This window comes from Kogia breviceps, chromosome X (genome assembly GCF_026419965.1).
Source record: "Kogia breviceps isolate mKogBre1 chromosome X, mKogBre1 haplotype 1, whole genome shotgun sequence".
In the NCBI taxonomy this organism is placed as follows: Eukaryota; Metazoa; Chordata; class Mammalia; order Artiodactyla; family Physeteridae; genus Kogia; species Kogia breviceps.
The window spans coordinates 3,609,653-3,627,809 of NC_081330.1; the positions used below are offsets into that span (position 1 = coordinate 3,609,653).

Below are 18,157 nucleotides of genomic sequence, written 5' to 3' on the forward strand. Positions count from 1 at the left end.
GGGAGCTGCTGTCTGGGCAGGGTGTGTGTGTGTGAAATTTTATCACATGTAGGTTTGTGTGTGTGTGTGTGTGTGTGTGTGTGCGTGCGTGTCCGTTTTGTTCTGTGACATTTTATCACATGTAGGTTTGTGTGACCAGCACTGCAGTCAAGAAAAGAACACTTCTGTCACCACAAGGATCCTTCCCGTTTTCCTCTTTTCATCACAGCCAGCTCCCTCCGTCTTCACCCTCCCTAACTAACCCCTGTCAACCACTGATCTGTTCTCCATCTCCGTGATATTTCAGAGCCTTTTGAATTTCAAAATCCTAGGTAGGCGACTGTCCACCTGCATTGGTTTATGTTGCAAGAACAACTCAAACTATAAGCCAAGCCAGAGGTGGACGGCCCTTAAAAACACTCCTGGTTACCACGTAATCCTGTAGCTTATCATAACGGTGCCGCATGTGTGCCTAAGTTACATGAGCGGAAGCGTCTGCATTTGAAGGACACCAAGGTAAAGGGCGAAAGGACAGGAGGAAAAGAAGTGGAAATGGTACCTGTAAATCTCTCTGGGTAGTAGGATGATGAAATATTTTTATGCTAGTCTTTCGGCCTTTTTTAAAACAAAGCTTTAACATAACCGTGTTTCTATAATTGGGTAAACGAGAAATATACTTTACAGGGGACACCAGATGCATGGGACCCATGTGGTGTTACCCTTCAGAGGCAGGCTCGCCTGGCGTGGGCTCAGCTCTGCCACCTGCCGGCAAGTCCCCCACCTGCGCGCCTCTGCTCCCTGCGCTATCGCTGGGGATGGTTGCTGGGTGCACCTGCCCCAGCGGACTGCGTGCGAAGAGCCACGATGTAACACGTTCTCGGTGCACAGTCGCTGTCACTTGAAAAATAAAACGTCCCACCTGGGCTTTGGCAGGTGACAGGCATAAGGAAGCAGGTCTTGCTACAGTCACAGGGCAGAGCCTACAGGGGCTGTGCTGGCGGGGCCTGGGGCAGAGGTGGACCCAGAAGGCTCAGCCAGTCGGGGAGGGGCTGTCCCTCCCGACCCCGAGCTGGTGGTCACGGAGGACACTGACGGCCCTTGTCCTTTCTGCAGGTGCCGGCCAGGATGGCAGCGGGGACGACTCAGGATCCGGTGAGTCTGAGTCCCGAGGTTTCTGCTTTCATCTCAGAACTGGTCTTCGCGACCCCCCCCCCCCCCCCCGTGACGGCTCCTGCTAGAGGCCCGTCCATGAGGCCGCGGGCAGAGGAATGCAGCCATTTAAAGGAATTAAGCGTGAAGGTCTGCATCCCGGGGCAGTGGCCCCAGGGGCAGCCCAATGGCCTATCTGGGCCTCAGCTGGCGGGGTGGAGGCTGCAGCGCCTCCACGGCCACCTTTCAAGCCGCTCAAAATGGAAATCCTTACGGAAAACGGGAAGTACTCGGTAGACCCATGGGCACGCTGTGTCATTTTACGCCCTACGGTATAAGTGGCGCAGCCCCGTACACTGGCTGGGGGGTCACGGGCCCTAGAACAAGCTTAGCTCGCTGGCTAGAGGAGACCCAGGCGCCTGAGCCGATCCCTGCGGCGTCGTGGGCTTGACCCCACCTCTCTCCATCCCCCAGGCGTGTCGGCAGAGACCAGCACCATCGCCGGCGTGGCCAGTGCTCTGGCCATGGCCCTGATTGGCGCTGTCTCCAGCTATATCTCCTACCAGCAGAAGAAGTTCTGCTTCAGCATTCAGCGTAAGTGGACCTGCCCTGCGGCCGCCTCTAGCTACACCCTTCCGCTGCTCGATGTGAACAGGGGGGCCAGGGCTTTGGAGGGGAAGGGGCAGAGCCCCGAGCAAGTTAAGATTCAGGAACCTTCCACAGCCTGCCCAACACACCTCCTCAGCAGACGTCCCCGGGCTGAGGTGGCGGTGGTGCTGCAGTTTGTAAACCCTTGGGGACAGACCTCGGCCAAACTGAAGTGTAAAGCGGCCTGGGAGAGAGGACTGGGCTGGGCCCAATGACCTTGATCTTCCAAGGCTGAGCCCTGGCCTTCTCGTAGAACAGGAGAGCCCCTGGATATCCACGTGGCTTCAGACCTCACCCAAGGGGACGTGGGCCCTTCGGAGGCAGAAGGCAGGCGTCCCCGGGACCTCGGAGGTCCTGGCAGCCCTCCCCTCCCTCTCAGAGCCCAAGGAGCCACTGCCCGCTGCCTGGGTGCCCCCGCTCCTCCCCGTGAGCCAGAGAATCATGAATTGTTTTAAAGGAAGAGGAGAGTGTGGTCCACCCCCCTTACACACCAGCTTCGTAACACAGGCGGCTTTCATTTTAGGCTGTAGCTGTGACTCTATCCGAGGTGTGTGAACTGAATAGTTACAGATGGAATGTGTCTGAGAAGCCCACCCACGGGGGCCCCGTGTTGGGGGGAGCCCCATGTCAGGGGGAGCCCCGTGTCGGGGGGAGCCCCGTGTCGGGGGGAGCCCCGTGGGGATGCCATTGTCGATGGTTTCATAAGCACAGTGTCGATGTGTCGCTGTTTGCCGAGAGTGTCTCTGGTTGAAGACAGGTGATTTTTAGTTCAAGTGAGAGACCCCGACTCAGCCATAGTTTTCCTCTTTCCTGCAGCTCAGGACCATCCCCTGTGAGGCTTCCCCTTCCCTTGCTCTGGGCCTCTGCACTTAATTCTAGCCTGGACCTGAGCTTCCCAGGAAACGACTTGGGTCCCAGAATGCTTTGTGTGCGGGTTTTGCTGCCCTCTGCATTGTGCAGAGCAGTGCTCCAGGGACAGGGTTCACATCTCAGTGCACAACCTGCACAGCTGTTCCTGGCTGCCCTGCTTGAGTTCCCACCCACTTTCTGTCATGCCAAAAGCTTGGCTGTAGAGTGATGTGAGCAGGAAGAGTGAGAGGGAGTGCACAGCTGGAGGCTGGGCTGGCCTTACAGCTATCACTTGTCCCAGCTCAAAAGACTTAAAACAACACATCTATTCTCTCATGGTTCTGGAGGTCAGAAATCCAAGATCAAGGTGGCGGCATTGCTGGCTCCTTCTGGAGGCATCCCTTGGCTTATGCTGCATCACTCCAATCTCTGCGTCTGTCTTCAGGTGGCCTTTTCCTCTGTGTCTGTGTCATCTTCTGTCTCTTAAAGGGCACTTGTCATTTAGGTGTGGGCACTCCCACAGCCCGATGGGGCAGCCGTGCCAGGCACCCTCATTTTATAGCTGAGGAGACAGTGGCTGAGGGGATTGTTGAAGGAACTCACTCAAGACGGGAAGCGGTGAATCTAGAAGGGAAGGGGTGCCAGTAGATGGGAACAAGGAGGGAGAAAGAGGTAGATGTCCAAAGCCAAGAATAGATGTCTGGATTGTGTCTGTCTGTCCCAGTGGGGGCAACTCAGGTGAAAGTATATTATTTTCACACTTGTTTCCTGAAACAGACAGATGTGAGGTTTTGCAAACTGGATTAGCGGGCAAAACCCAATAAAATGTGAGGACATGAAGGCCTTGGTACATAGAGTTGAGCGATGGATGTGGTGTTTGGGAGAGAACAAACCAAAAAGAAGGGGTGTGGCTGACAGTGAAAAGCCCTGTGGCAGCAGGGCTGGAGGATGTTGATGTGACCTCTCTGTCTGGGGGCTGGCCTGGAGGTGAGGGTGTTGTTATGTTGCTGGGCTGGGTGCGGGGGGGGGCAGGCCAGGGGGCCCAGCGTGCTTGCAGGGATGACGGGGGCTCCCAGGAAGCTCAAGGAACCTGCGGGCCTCTCCCAGCCCCCCGTTCCTTCTGAGGGTGGGTGGTCCTTTCCCCTTAGTCTGTCGGTGATGTCCTCGTCATTGCTAAACCCACACTGTCCTGAGCCCCTCAGCTGGACACTCGTGAGAGTACCACCATCCCCCCCAGTTTCCTTAGAAGGGAACTGAGTGCTGTGCATCCCCACATTTGAAAAAGCCCCCCGTCGCTTCTGTGTCCGCCCCGCTGTGCTACCAGCATTTCCTTCCGAGTGTGTACGTTGTATCCGCTCCCGCCTCCCCTATGAATCCCACGGGGCCTCCTGGGTCCTCCATCACCTGACGTGACATCAGCGGGGTCCCCGTCCCTGGGGCTCGTGCGCAGCTCTGCTCTGAGGCCGCACCTCTCCACCGCCACCGCCCTGGTCTTCCATCTGGATGGTTCCATCAGCGCCCCGCCTGCCCCGGTCTCCCCCACCCTTCTCCCCGCTCTGAGCAGCCGGCGGGATCCATTTCAGATGCACACTTCCTCCCGGCCCAGCCCTGAGCTTCACGTTCACGGCCCTTCATGGTTCGGCTCCAGCCGCATCCCTTGTCTTCGCCGCCCGTGGCCCCGTCCCCGCAAGCCTCTCCACAGCCGCTCCCCTAGCAGCCCGCTTCCCTCAGGCCCGGGCCACCCTCCCAGGCGGCCTCGCCCCCCCCGCCCCCCGCCTGCGGGCCCGCCGAGGTGTCTCTGCCTTGCGCGCCGCCGCAGCGCCCCCTGCTGGCCCGCTGTGCCGCCGCCGGGGCGGGCGGGCTTGTGTCCGCGGCCGCTGCCCCACCCCCAGCCCGCCGCTCTCCCTGCGGGCCTGTGTGTGTTTTAGCCACTGGTGCGTCCCTGGCACCTAGGCTGGGCTGGCATCAGGAGGAGCCCCCATGGACGTCCGTTGGGTGGTTAATCCCCTGAGAAGCTGGGGGACAGGACCTCCCATGCCCACGCTTTCTGTTAAGCGGCTGTCCAGAGTGGCCTCAGCCGTCTCCTTGGAAGTAAGTCAGGGAAGGCCGAGCAGAAGCTGCTCTGCACCCGGTGCACGGGGACGCCTTGGGGGATGGCACGTGACTGCTGGGAGGGCCTGATCCCACAGTGGTGCGCAGGCGCTCACGGTATCGATTGCCACCAAAGGGGTCCCGGCCTTGGGGACCCTCTGCCCCCCACGTCTCTGCCCTCAGTGCCAAAGGTCGGCGTGTCGCGTGGAAAGCCCACGTGGCTTGTTGCCGGGGGCTGAGTTCTTGCTCCAGGGTCCTAAGCTTTGTGTCTTGCCTTCAGATGCAGCAGAAGGTCAAGGTAACGACGTGCTTTGACTTACTCACCTTCCTCTTCTGCTTTGGCCTCTCCACTTCATCGTCCTCCCCTGCCCTCCCCTCCCCACTGCTCTCCTTCCTTGTCGCCACTCTCCACCCCACGCCCGTCCCCTTCCCTGGTGCTCACCGACTTGGCTGAAACCATGACCATCTGTAATTTCCACGTGCGTTTTGGGGTGCTGGGGCGGGCGTGGAGGTCCTGTTCGGGACTCAGATGCCCACTGGCGGTCATCCGTGTGGAGCAACCAGAGCCCTGCCCGCAGGCAGAAGACAGTCTGGCGCATGCCGGCTTGGCAGCTGCGCAGAAATCGGGAGGCTCAGGGCGCACCTCCTGGCCCTGGCCCGTCCTCTGGGAACAGCTTCCACCGGCCCCGTCACCCATCCCGCCCCACACCTGCCGCCAAGCGACACCCGCATTTTTCCTGGGCCCATCTGGTGCCCGCCTTGAGCCCAGCGAGTACCAGGGCAGGCAGGCGTCCCTTCTACGTGAGGAGCCTGAATGCAGCCCGGGATGGCGGGGTGACTTACGCTGCCGCCTGCTCAGTCGGTTGGTTAGAACTGTGGCCCGAGTTTCCCACAGACCCAGGGCTCTGATGAGGCTTCCAGTCCCCGGCTTATCCAGGGATAAGACATGGCCTCTTGAGTGTCCCCGAGCAGCGGCAGGGCTGGGGTCCACTCAGTGGCCTGAGTGCTGGCCTGCAGAGGGTGCTTTGTAGACTCCCCAGGTCCCTCTTCAATGCAGGTGGGGAGGAAGCCCAAATAACTCAATTAGACCAGAGCAGCCGTCCGTGGGTCCTGAGCCCTCCGCTCTGGGGGCGGGACAGACTTCTTCCTGCTGCCCGGGGGAGCCCATCCGGCCATCTGCCCCGCCCCCTCTCCATCAGTCACTCCCTCTTTGCCTCCCTGGCTCCTGGGCCAGCACGTGGACCCAGGGGTGGCGCTGAGCCCTGCCGTCGGGTGCCCCTCTGCTGGGCGGAGCTGCTGGGCGGCCCGCAGTCTCACACCGTGGTGGCATCTGCCAACGGGGATGGGTGTCGGGGCCGCATCTGAGGAGGAGGGTGAGAAGTCCAGGGCAGAGTGACACGTTCCCGGCCGCTCTCCGCTCAGATAAGGGGCCAGAGACGTTTGGGTGGCCCAGGCTGCAGGGGTCTGAGTTCGTCAAGGGGGGGGCTGGGCTTTCTCACCATAATGGAGGGCCTGGTCAGGAGTCCTCCCTCACGGCCGGGGCCCTTTGCTTCCGCGTCAGTCACCGACTCTGCCCTTTGCCTTTTGCAGAGGGCCTCAGTGCGGACTACGTGAAGGGGGAGAACCTGGAGGCCGTTGTGTGTGAGGAGCCCCAAGGTGAGGACCTCCGGGTCCCCGTGTCGCTGCAGGCCTCCTAGCGGCCGGGCCCGGCACCGAGCAGAGCTGGGCTAGGAAAGCAGGGACGCTCAGAGGTGGCCGTTTGTAGAACTTCCAGCCAGAACGGTGGGGACGTGACGCCAGGGACACGGTGCGGGCTCAGCCTCTGTTCCCCGCTCGCGGAAACAGACTCGCGCCGGCCAGATGCCGACGGAAGCTGTGGGGGTCCTTTAGATCTAGACCCAGGCCCTTTCCACCTGAAAACTGCCGTCCTGTGGTCGTCAGGCCCTTGCCGGGTGCGCTGAGCCACCAGTGATTACAGGCTGCGCGACGCCAGGCTGCGGCCTGGAGCGGCCAACCTCCCGAGGCAGATGCAGCCTGTGGCCCCACAATGCCGACGAGGCGACCAGGAGAGGCTTCGTGGAGGAGGGGAGCAGGCCGCTTGTCGTCAGCCGAGGCCGGGGAAGGGCTTCCAGGCCGGGGCGGGCGGGAGAGACAGGAGCCCAGGCGTGCCTTTGCTGCGCTGGGCACTGAGGCTGCGGCCAGAGGGGCCGCCCGGGGTTGCGTGGGTGCGGGGCCCCATCCGGTCGTTTAGGATAGGATGCCAGGTGGACTCGCTAGCCCGGGATTTCAGACGTGGGCAAAGGGCCTCTACACCTGCAGTCACTGTACTCGTGTTTTCAACTCTTGGCCACCACGGTGTTGGTACCTACCACGGGCCAGGCGCTGTGTTACGTGCTTTAGTTCAAGGACTCCTTCCTTGGGAGTTCCCTGGTGATCCAGTGGTTAGGATTCCGTGCTTTCACTGCCGGGGCCCGGGGTTCATTCCCTGGTCAGGAAACGGAGAATCCCACAAGCCACGTGGTGTGGCCAAAAAAAAAAAAGATCGAAAGAACTCCGCCCAGCCACTGCGCCGGGACCGTTCCCACTTTACAGATGAGGAAGTGGAGGCCGAGCTCGTCTCCAGGGCCACAGCGGGTGCCAGGGGCCAGTTGTCTGGGACATACACACGGGGAACCAGATTTCCGTGCTCAGGGAAGGACACGACGGTGTCTCTGTGTCTTCGTGTGGGGTGGACATGACTCCATCCTGACAGGTTTCTCCTGTCCCTAGTGAAATACTCAGCGCTGCAGACGCAGTCCGTGGAGCCGCCGCCGCCGGAGCCGCCCCAGATCTGAGGGGCTGAGGACGCGAGGCCCCGCTCCGCCAGGCAGGCTGTGGGCACATAGGGCCGCTGCTTGGGACCCAGCTCCTTGTTTCGTTTGGACCCACGGCTGCCACGCTGCTCCTTCGATGTCATTGGCTTCTTGTCGTTCTCAGTTTTCCGGACGAGCCCTGGTTGTTCGTGAGTTTGGCTCGTGCGCCCGCCCTGCCGCAGGGCCTCCGGAGAGCCTTGCTGCGGAAATCCTTAGCGAGCTGGGGAGGGGGAGGCCGAGCGGAGGGCGGCCAGAGGACACGCGTGCTGCAGGGCAAGACTCTGAACCCGGGGCCCTGCCATCCCCTCCACGCTGCACTGCCTCGCTGGGCGGCTTCCAGCCGCAAGGAGCACACCGGTGAGCGCCGGGTGACACCGCTCACGTGCCATACCCAGGGGTGTTTTTATTTCCGTCCTTCTTTCCAGCTCCAGCCCTTAGGCCGCTGGGCTTCCCAAGAGCTGGTGCAAGTGGTGGCTTTTCATTTAAGTGAAAACGTGCATGTCACAGTATCCCTGCCTTGAGAGTTCAGGAATCTTCTGGATGTGTAGGAGGCTGTGGCTCTCAGGCCTAATTCCCATATGATGCCGTGGGACTGGACGTGGTCTCCAGGCTGACACGATTAGTTTGAGGGATCATTTATGCTGTGGCAGTGAGTTTTCTCCTGGGGCTGGGGGCGTGTGTGCTTGCTTTCGTAGCAAAAGCTACAGACGTCAAGAATGAGCATCAGAGCCCGAAGCATGCCCGTCGTTTGCCTAAAGATGTACGTGGTGGGGAGGGGAGGGGAGGGGAGAGGGGTGTTGGCTTTTGCTGTGGGAGCTCACCTGACTCGGTGAGTCTCTAGTCATCCTGCCTGTCCTCCGACGGACAGCGCGTGGGGGCCCGCGGGCACCCGGACCGGCGGCCGCCGCCATCGTGTTTGGCTGGAGCAGAGCTGCCTTCCTGGAACATTTGTCAGGCCCACGTGTGGTCCTGATCCTGGGAGCGCTGCTCTCGGGCTGAGCTAGAGTCCAGAGGCACTGTCTATGGATAATGAGTTTGCGGTGTCAGAGAGCACTTCTGGAAATATCGTGTGAGTCAGCGGGAAGGCGGGGTCCTGTTAATCCAGCCTCACGTGCTGCAGGACTGCTGTGTCAGCTCCTTCACGTCCGCTAGGTTGGGATGAGGCCACTCCGACTTCTTAGGGAGACAGTTGCCATCTGAACAGACCCCGCAGCTTAGATGGCCTCGTGTGTTCGTGTTATACAGGCTGGAGCGTGTGCGGCCCCGAGCCCCAGGAAGTGGGCAGCAGCGGGGTCACTGGTGAGGTCTGCCTGTTTCCAGGACCTCCTCGCCCTGCTCTCGTGGGACAGGCTGTCGTCAGCTTTGCCAGACTCGTCCCTCTCCAGGCTGGCCGGGGCTGATGTCCCCACCCCCTTGCTGCTGGGCTGGTGGTGGCTCTGAGGGACTTTAGGTGACAGCAAGCTATGAATGCAAAACGGGGTGACCTCAGGGCCCAGGGAGGGCCCGTGTCCTGAGTAACAGGAGTTGGGGAGGGATCAGGGCAGCGCGGAAGCTCATCGCGTTAGGAGGGCTGCTCACCAACGTTCCCAGCCGTTTTAAAGGAGGAGACGAGGCAGCGCTTGTGTGTGGTAAGATGCTTCCCTCCTAGCCACCGGGACGTTTGGACATTGATAGAGAAGTCAAGAGTCACGGCAATGACTAGGAAGTGACGTGGCCCATGGGATTCTGGGCGTGGCCAGGCACAGTGCCCCCGGTGGGCCACCTTAGCTCTGCGGTGAGGTTCATCTGATGGTGAAGGTCCTGAAATCCTATGTGTGATGTGAAGTCGGCGCCCTCTGCAAATCCATTTTCTCAGTAGCACTGACTTTGGTTGAGAGAGACCCGTCGCGCTCTTCTCGTCTATCTCGGTGCCCTCTGTGGCCCAGCACGCAGCCCTATGCCACTGACCGGAGAGGCCTTGAAAGTCGCTCACCCACCCGTTTGCAGGGCTCACATCCTGGGGACGGGGTGTGGGGGACCGACGCTGGCTGATGCCCAGGGGCTCTTGTAGCTGTGTGTCCACCTGGAGGCTGCATCGACCGGCTTGGGCCCAGCCCGGGTGGTAGTGGAGACAGTGAGTGAGCTAGAAAGGCCAGCTGACAGTGTCTGATCACCGTAAGCCTAACAGGGGGCGGGGAGAGGGGGCTGTGTTTGCAACTCCGCGCCCCTGGGGGAAGGAGGCAGGGCAGCCTAGCCGGCTTGGGCACCCTCCCCGCGTGGCACCCAGCGAGCGGGGCCTCGGCTGCTTGGAGTGGGTGGGGGTCAGTACCAGTTCTCTGAGGAAGAAGAGGCAGACGCTGACCTCAGGATCCCCAGCACTTTATCTGTGCTCGTGTTTAATCGTGAATTGTAAGCTCTCTCGTGTCTGCATTAAACAAAACGGAACCTAACAGGTCCCGGTATTCTGATGGTGTGTGAAGGCACTCCCTCTGTTAAGCGATGCTGTCTTTTCCTAATTAATTATGTGGAGGCGACCTCCTTCCCCTCCCCGCCCGCCGAGGGCCTTTCTCAAGAGGGTTAGGGCTCTTGCACTTCCCCTCTTGCTGTGCGGCTCCGTGTCGGGCTTCCCGGGGGCGGTCCCCTGCGTGGCACAGGAGCTCAGGCCGTGCCCCGTGTCACGGGGGTAGGGAGGGGCAGAGGCAGGCCCCCAACTCGCGACTCCTAAGCCCACTGCTCTGCCTTCTTCAAAGAAAGCCAGTAGCCGGGGTCGACGCGGGTGACGTGTGTGGCTGTTCGAGCCCGAGAAAGCGGAGCGGGGCCGCGCGTGCAGCGTGCTCTGCTGCGGACGAGGCATATGCGCCTGTCACACGGCGCGCCTTGCAAACCGAGAGCGCGAGCAAGGTGCGGGGGCCGCTGGCAGGGCTTCACGCTGCGGTGGGTGGCGCCTTCCTGCCACAGCGGCCTTGTAGTAAAAGAGCACCCAGTCCTCAACCCCAGCCCCCACGTGACTCTGCCGTGCAGAAGTTGTGGCCCTCGGGCCTTGCCGCCCGGGCGTCGCTGCCGGGGCCCACGGCTGCAGTGACCGCTGCGTGGAGAAGGAAAGGGACACCAGGCCTTAGGAGAAGGGTGATCCGCAGGGGCTGGCGTGCTTTCGTCCAGGCCTCTTACAGCCCCGTAAAGGCCAGCATTCCCTCCGGAGACTCCGGGGTGGGGGGAGGGGGACCCCAGGGCTTCTCAGAAGTCTGTCCCACTTAAGATCTAGGACTCATGGGCTGGAAAGCTGGCCTTGCTTCCTCGGGGCCACACCTGCCTCTCAGGGGGTCCAGTCCTTTCCTCACAACTTTTCCTCGCAGCATTTTCTCAAGGTTAAGGAGCAGGGGCATTTCAGAGTTTAAAATCAGAATAGTTACCCATTTCAGCCAAGACACTCAACTCTTACGATAAATTGCCCTTACAACTTAGTAAGCGAATTAAATCATGTAAGGGTACTTTCCACGTACTAACTGTGCTTGACGTGTACTGAATGTTTACTGATTCTCCACAAGGGAAAAATCACACAACAAAACTCAAAAGGACAACAAAAAATAAGACCACGGAGCAAACATTATTTTAATTACAGATTGAAATACAGTGCATCAGATGACGCATATACAATACTGCACCAGTCTTTAAAAATCTGAACCATAAAGGTTTTACATTCTAGTACACTTAAATAAAACCGAAAAAAAGAAGTGCTTAGGTAACAAAACTGCACTTCAAGTTGTTTTAGAAACAGTTCTGTGCTAGGAACACACAAAGGGAAATGATCTGTTGTGCTGCTTTCAAACAGAATGGGAGCTTCTAGGGGTTCCTCCTAGGGCCCAGGACGTTGACATTGGCAAGAATGACCCACTTGGCTTCTGTGGCTCTGTCAAAAGCATCCTCCAGTCCACACCAAGGTTGGCAGTCTTAGTGCAGCTGGGGATTATGTGCTATTTCTGGGGGAAAAAAATGGGTCCCCATTTAAAAAAAATCAGTATGTCAATGGATAATCCAGTTTATCCCTTCATAAATAAGGTTTCAGCTATGTGGGAAGCATGAATCAAAAGTTACGTCAATTAAAACACAGTTTAGAAGCAAATCCCCCAGATGATAAAAATGGAGAGAATTGATTTTAGGTTATCAAATTACCTTGAATAAATATTTGATACCTTATAGATACCAGATAATTTTCTATAAGAATCAGAAGGTTCCAAGTTGAAAAAAAACATCTACTCTCTAAGTATTGGAGTGTAAAAAACCTTTAAGGATGATGTTTTCAAAAATCAGGTCGCTGTGTAGCAGCGCTTTGGGTAGCATCCAGGAATTCGAAACCAACCAGATACTACAAGGCAGTTGGGTGCAGGTCTGACCCGATGAGCTCCCCCCACTCAAGGGCAAGCTTAATTCCTGCAGCGCTGGGGTCCCGGGCGGGGCTGGCAGGAATGGGCACGGCCCTGGGCACCAGGAGGAGGAGGGCGGGGTGCAACCGTGCGAGATGCTGCGTGACGCGCCACGCGGAGCAGCTCGGAGCTCTAAGTGGATGGACCGGCTGACGGTCAATTAATTCCTGCCCAACGCTGATGGAGTCCCAGAGCCCAGCCAGTGAGTGAAGGTGTGAGGTGGGGAGGAGAGGCCCGGGTGGCTCTGAGATGAGGGAACGGAGGGAGGCAATTGCTCTGCTTTCGGCATCCGAAGTCACAGCGCAGTGGTTGCTTTAAAACACCGACATGCAGTGACGGGGATCCGCCGAGCTGAAGGGATCTCGATAAAACGAGAACGATTATTTCAGACAGCAGATAACGGGCAGAGCAGACCCGCTGTGACAGAGAGCTGTCAGCAGTAGGAAGTGGCAGGTCTCAGAGTCGGGTGAGGACGGAACACGTGGCCTTAAGTGGCCACATTCAAATTGTGCTTCAAATGTACCATGTAAAAGTTAGCATGAGCTTGGTTTGAAAATTCCTCACCCAGTCCTGTCAAGCAGATGCCTCCTTGGGTGACTAGTCTAAACATAAAAAAAAGGACATAGGAAAATAAAGGCATGTTTCTCTTTTTTAAAAATACCTTATATGTACACAACAGGAAGTGGTACCGGAGGACCTGTCTTCCCCGGCACAGAGTTAGCTGAAAAACCCTGGAGGGGGAGCAGAGAGCTAGAAGGAGCCGTGGGGCTGGCCACGTGGCCTCTAGGGCAGCGGGGTGGCTTTTCACGAGGATTCCCCACCTTGTGCCTCAGCCCTGCGTTCCGCTCGCTCGAGTGTCCCCCACTCGGCCCTGGGAAAGCGCTGGCAGGAAGGAAAAGGGTGTTGACGACACAACAGCACTTATGCTGTCCCCTAGCACACGGTCGGTCACTGGTGGCAAGCGCCGTCGAGACGCGGCGGGCACGGGCCTTAATCGGACAAGTCGCAGGTGCCCCGCCCGGGCCGCAGGGACAGCGGCATCAGACCGACGTGTGCACGGGTGTGACCGAGTGTGACGGCGAGGAGCCCCGCTCAGGCGAGGCCGAGGCGCGCGCGGCCACCTCCCGCTGCAGGTCCTCCACCCGTTTCTGCAGCTCCGCGCGGACGGCCAGCAGCTCCTTGAGGTTCTGGTGGATGGGCGTCTGCGGGCAGAGACACGGGTCAGCGCCGCCTCCCGCCCCTCGCCCTCACCGCCGCGGGCACGGGGGCCCCTCCCCGCGAGCCGTGGCCTGGCCGTCCTCCCCAGCGGGTGCTCCCACCGCGCGCCTCGGCCGAGGCCACCACCCAGCAGCATCGATGGTCGTGGCCCCGCACACCCCCCGCATCTCTGTTACGTCGCGCTGCTGCCTGAAAAGCCTTCTGTTAAAGCGGCACTTCCAGCACCTCGCAGCCACGCGCGCTCATCAGCCAGGACGGGCGCGGGCAGAAGGCCCTGGAGGGGGCGCTGCCAGGGGAGCGGTCCGGCCACTGGCTGCCGTCCCTGTTCACAGAGCCTCTGCCGGCCACGCCGCGCCGCCCCGCCCCGCCTCAGCCGATTCCCGCACCCGTCGATGCGCCGAGCAGAGAGACGAGAAGGCTGCTCCCGGGCCGGGGGGCCTCCCAGCCTGACTCTTCCAGCCACAGCGCCCACTCCCTCCCGCGCTCGGCTCCCAACCTGCCCTGCCGCAGCCCGGGCAGCCCAGACCCGGCATTGCCCTCGCGGAGCGCAGCACACCGGGCAGGGAAGTCGCCACCTGAGGGGCGAAGGGGTGTGGGGTGGGGTCTGGGGAGCTCCCCCTGCTTCCCCTGGGCCCCCACCCAGCTTGTTCACAGCAGCCACCAGCCTGGGTCCTCAGCCCCAGCTGGGCTCCGGGACACCACTGAACAGCCCCCAGTGGCTTCTTCCTGCCGGCCCGAAGGTAAGATCCTGACCCTGGCTTCAAGCCCCTGTGTGGTCTACCCCCAGCCCGCCTCCCCTGGTCACCCCTCACCGAGTCCTGCCTCTTCTCCCCTCCTGCATTCCCGAACCTTCCAGGTTTTGGAAGATGCCACTATCCCCCGACCCTTTTCACCCACAGGCTGGGCTTCATCCTACAGGGACGGGTTGGAAGGACACGTGCTCTGGGCGGGGGCCTTTTGGAGACTCTGCACTCGTGCCACACCTGCGCGTTTCATCGTGACCTCCCCACGAAGTCTGGGAGCCGTCCCATCGGGGCGCCAGTGGTGAGCACCCCAGCGGACGAAGAGGGAAAAGGTGGGAGACAGGTGAGAGAGACCCGAGACCCGAGAGTGAGCGACCAGAGAGGTGAGCGCGTGCGAGGGATGAGGGACGGGGCGGCGGTGTCCGCAACACACCGGGGTGTTCGGTAACCCGCACAGAAGAGGCTCCGAACACACTCCTGACTTTGGCCCCACGGAGAGAGAGGGCGGCCGTGTAGGAGTCCGATGGCAAAGGCCCCCAAAACAAGGAAAGCTGATTCCAGAGGCCGCTGGGAGGTGGAGAACAGCTCCCCTCTTAGCCGTGGACCTACTGGGTATTCCCCTGTGTTGTGGGACTTGATTCCAGTTACTTTGCGATCAGGCTCCCATTACTAACAGCCAGGCCCGGGGGTCAGAGAGAGGCGGGCCACGCGGCCAACTCATCTCAAGTCTCCACGCAGCCTTCGTTATCTTTTCTCACACCTTGTCTCCATTTACGATAGAGCAAAGGCGGGCTCGTTTGAGAAAATGCCCATCTCGGGCCGGTCGCCCAGCGCTAGCGTGTGTGACACAGAACGCCACCAGAGGCCCCACGCAGCCGTCCTCTGACGGAGGCCCAGGCGGCTCCCTCCAGGCAGCTGTCCCAGCCCCTCCTCCTCAGGGAGACCAGCCACCCTGCGGCCCTGCCTTTCCTTTCTGCCCCCCGCCTCTGCTCGGCCCAGCCTGGCTCCGTCCCCCGTCACCGGACGCCGGCCTCCACGGCGATCCCCTGGCCAGGCCCCGCTGCCGCCCTCCCCGTGCCCGTGCTGTGCTGCTACCATGAGCTCCTGCAAAGCGGCGGCGGCCCACAGCCCCGGCCATCGAGGCCTCACCTGAACACGCAGGGGGATGCACAAAGCTGGACCAGCCCCCGACCGCCCTCCAAGCACTGGGCCGGGCCTGTCGGCATCTGTCTGCCACTCGCAGCCCCGCGAGGTCTCAGGCGGCTGGGGACCTTCCCTGCAGCGGGCACCGACTCACCGCCAGAGTTGGGGTCTGGCCCTGACCGGGGTGCCCCCGACAGCCTCAGCCCGGAGCAGCGGTGCCTGCTGTAGCGCCAGCTGAGGGGGCGGGGCGGTAGGAGACCTCAGCCCTGGCATACTTCTAACAACCCAGCACCTAGGAAGAAGCTGCCAGAAGGCTTGGGTGCCTAAGCGACTCTCAAGAGTGGAAAGCAGCGCTCCAGGGGCCCTGGATTTGGCAGCCTAAGACCACGAGCCAGGTCAGGGCACCGGGTCAGGGCGGAGCGCCGAGCCGGGAGCTCGCCTGGGGGTGATTCCATCTCCTAACGGCGCTGGTGTCGGGGGCCCGCCTTGCAGAATGCCACATCTGAGAGGAGAGGGAAATGGCGATGAACACCACCTCGTCCCTGTGGCCCGGAGAAGGGAAGCCGGGAGCTGGGATGACAGACCCAGAGGCCTGGGGGGGGCGGGGCGGGTGACAGGAGGCCGCCAGGTGCCAAAGGGGCCGTCGTGGGACTGACTCTGGCTGCCCGAGTCCAGAGTCACGAGCCAGGACACGTGGGTTACTCACAAGAGGGAAGGCGACAGGTTTGGGGACCATGCTTGTAAGGTGGCCTTTTGAAGGCCACGGCCGACTGTCAACTGTCCAGATGCCATGGAACTAACAGGAGGGGGTGCTCGTCGGTACAGGCGTGAGCGGCGGACGCCTGAACTTAGTGACTGATGGCTTCCTGGCCACGAAACTGAAAACCTGTATTTCAAATACTGACCAGCGACCAAAGAAGTTGCCTAACTGTGTACTGTTTGGTTTCATGGGAAAAGAGCTGAGGCTGTGCCCCAACTTCACATGTTGTTCAATAAAGGGAACATTTTACAACTCCTAAAAGTTGGCATTTTTGCAACTCAAAACACACATTACATCCAGAACCCTGGTGTTCGGTAGGTAGACACGTGCTCTGGCCCTGCCGGCGCCCAGCACGTCCACGCCGGTGTGGCCGTGCCCACTGCCCTGGCCACAACTGAGAGGGACGTGAGCAGGTCAGTCCTCCCCGTGGTTAGTGGGGCTTGGGGACTATTACAGGTGTCCCCCCCACTAAATTCATAAGTTGGAATTCCAACCCTCAGTACCAAAGAATGTGACCTTATTTGCAGAGAGAGTCTTTGCAGAGGTAATGAAGTTAAAATGAGGCCAGTAGGGTGGCCCTAATCCAGTATGACTGGTGTCCCTATGAAAAGGGGAAATCTGGACACAGACGCACAGGGAGTGGATGGCCGCCTACACGCCAAGGAGAGAGGCCTGGGATGGATCCTGCCCTCACGGCCCCCCAAAGGAATCAACCCTGAGACACCCTGATTTTGGACTTCCGGCCTCCAGAACCGGGGGACAATCCATTTCTGTTGTTTGACCCACCCATTCTGTGGGACTTTGTCACGGCTGCCCAAGCAGAAGGAGACAGATGAGAAACGTGCCTGGAGAGACCCTGAAGGCACAGAGCAAGAGGGAGGGATCAAGCAGGGGGAGGGCAGAGGGGGAAAGGCATATGCACACATCTGGGGGCCGGCAGAAGTGATGAGGTCAAACCGGGCCCTGGAGACGTGCTCCTGGTGCGCGGCCAGTAAACCCGAAGATAATTCAACTTAAAAAACAAACAAAAGCCCAGAACCCTCAGTAGAAAGCCGCCTATCCGCGTGTGGAGGTGAGGCTGGCTGCCTTGTCCTCACCCACACCCACCATGCCCCGGCCACCCAGCCGCCCGGCCCTCCTGTGCACTGCGCTGGCTCAGGAGATGTTACCGTGGAAAGGGAGGGGAACGACCCCTTCCTCGCGGGGTGCGCGCTCTGTGACTCGGCACGTGCCCTCTCTTTCTGTTGTGCTACCAGAGTCTGCAAGCTGTGACCGAGTCGAGTCATCGGAAGGACTGGCAAATGCAGTAATTTACAACACTTCATCAGCTGTGTACCTTCACTTATTTCTACACCACCATCTTTCCTTGAGCAGAGAGATACACTTTTTTTGAAAAGAAAAACAAAAAGATACCTGGGGCCTCATTCGTGGATTCCATCGCACGTAATAGTTTACCCATAATTCCAAATGACTCAGACTAGTAACAGGATATAGGACGTGGTTTTCATAATTCACAAAGAAGGGATTAGAAAATTCATCCAGCTGGCTATTGATATAAGACCATAAAGATATAGTCTTTGTATATACATCCTGAAAAACAAAAAAGGAATACATTGAAATAAATTCAACTTTCCTTCACAGCCTCAAGAATTTGTACCACGTGGAGAAAAGGACTTGAATAATGAAGCAGATTCAACTGATAAAAATCACAAACATTTACTAAGTCCCACCCCATCCCCCTGCACACATGACCCCAAAACAAACTAGTTACTGTCCTAGAAAGACATATCGCTGAGTTAGATGACATCTGGTGACTGTGTCTGTCTGAAGGCAGAATGAGAACTTTCTAACAATCCCAGGATGATGGGGCTCATATTTAACAAATACATTTTTTTATTCTTTTTTGCACCTTGCTTGTGTGACCCTTAATATTAAGGACCACAGGTAGAATTTACAGATAAGGTTCCTTTCACTGGAAAATCATGGCTATCTGGGGGGAAACCTGGGGGGGGGACAGGCTGAAGAAGCCTTATATAGAGAATATATCATTAAATTATAGATCCCCACCTCGCAGTTTCACAGTACACTGTAACTTTGCACTGCCCATCGGAATGCAGGCGCCCCAACCCACAGGCATGACGGGGCAGACAGACACTAAACGTGGAGCAGCTACAAGGCCAAAGGGAGAAAACGGTGAGGCCGGGAGTGTTTTCCACCATCCTGCTGCTCCCAAGCCAGCTGACTTCTCCCCAAGTTATCTAGACACAAGAGATTGGGATCTTTTCATATTTTATATTTCATATTTACAAGAGAAACACCAGCAAT

At 59.2% G+C, this 18,157-nt stretch overlaps 2 protein-coding genes across 17 annotated transcripts in view; one reads left to right on the forward strand and one right to left on the reverse strand.

Moving 5' to 3' along the window:
* The window catches only part of CD99L2 (CD99 molecule like 2), a 108,571-nt gene extending 98,556 nt beyond the window's left edge, over positions 1-10,015 (forward strand). For 2 of the 4 annotated variants that reach the window (XM_067023594.1, XM_067023592.1), the window contains 5 exons: positions 1,093-1,131; positions 1,603-1,722; positions 4,997-5,014; positions 6,307-6,372; positions 7,486-10,015. In XM_067023594.1, coding sequence (XP_066879695.1) covers positions 1,093-1,131; positions 1,603-1,722; positions 4,997-5,014; positions 6,307-6,372; positions 7,486-7,550 — 308 coding nt within the window. In that variant the 3' untranslated portion in view covers positions 7,551-10,015. The remainder of the gene's footprint in view (positions 1-1,092; positions 1,132-1,602; positions 1,723-4,996; positions 5,015-6,306; positions 6,373-7,485) is intronic. The other 2 variants (XM_059051117.2, XM_059051120.2) reach the window with 1 other exon arrangement.
* The window catches only part of MTMR1 (myotubularin related protein 1), a 520,398-nt gene that overhangs the window by 436,871 nt on the left and 65,370 nt on the right, over positions 1-18,157 (reverse strand). For 12 of the 13 annotated variants that reach the window (XR_010838680.1, XM_059051106.2, XM_059051096.2 and 9 more), the window contains 2 exons: positions 17,246-17,422; positions 11,135-13,170 (listed from right to left, as the gene is read on the reverse strand). The exons of the other annotated variant lie outside the window; for it this stretch is intronic. Coding sequence is in view for 11 of the 12 variants with exons in the window: in XM_059051106.2 (XP_058907089.1) it covers positions 13,009-13,170; positions 17,246-17,422 (339 nt within the window). In the remaining variant the exon portion in view is untranslated. Of the gene's footprint in view, positions 1-11,134; positions 13,171-17,245; positions 17,423-18,157 lie in introns of those variants that run through there. 13 annotated transcript variants of the gene reach the window in all.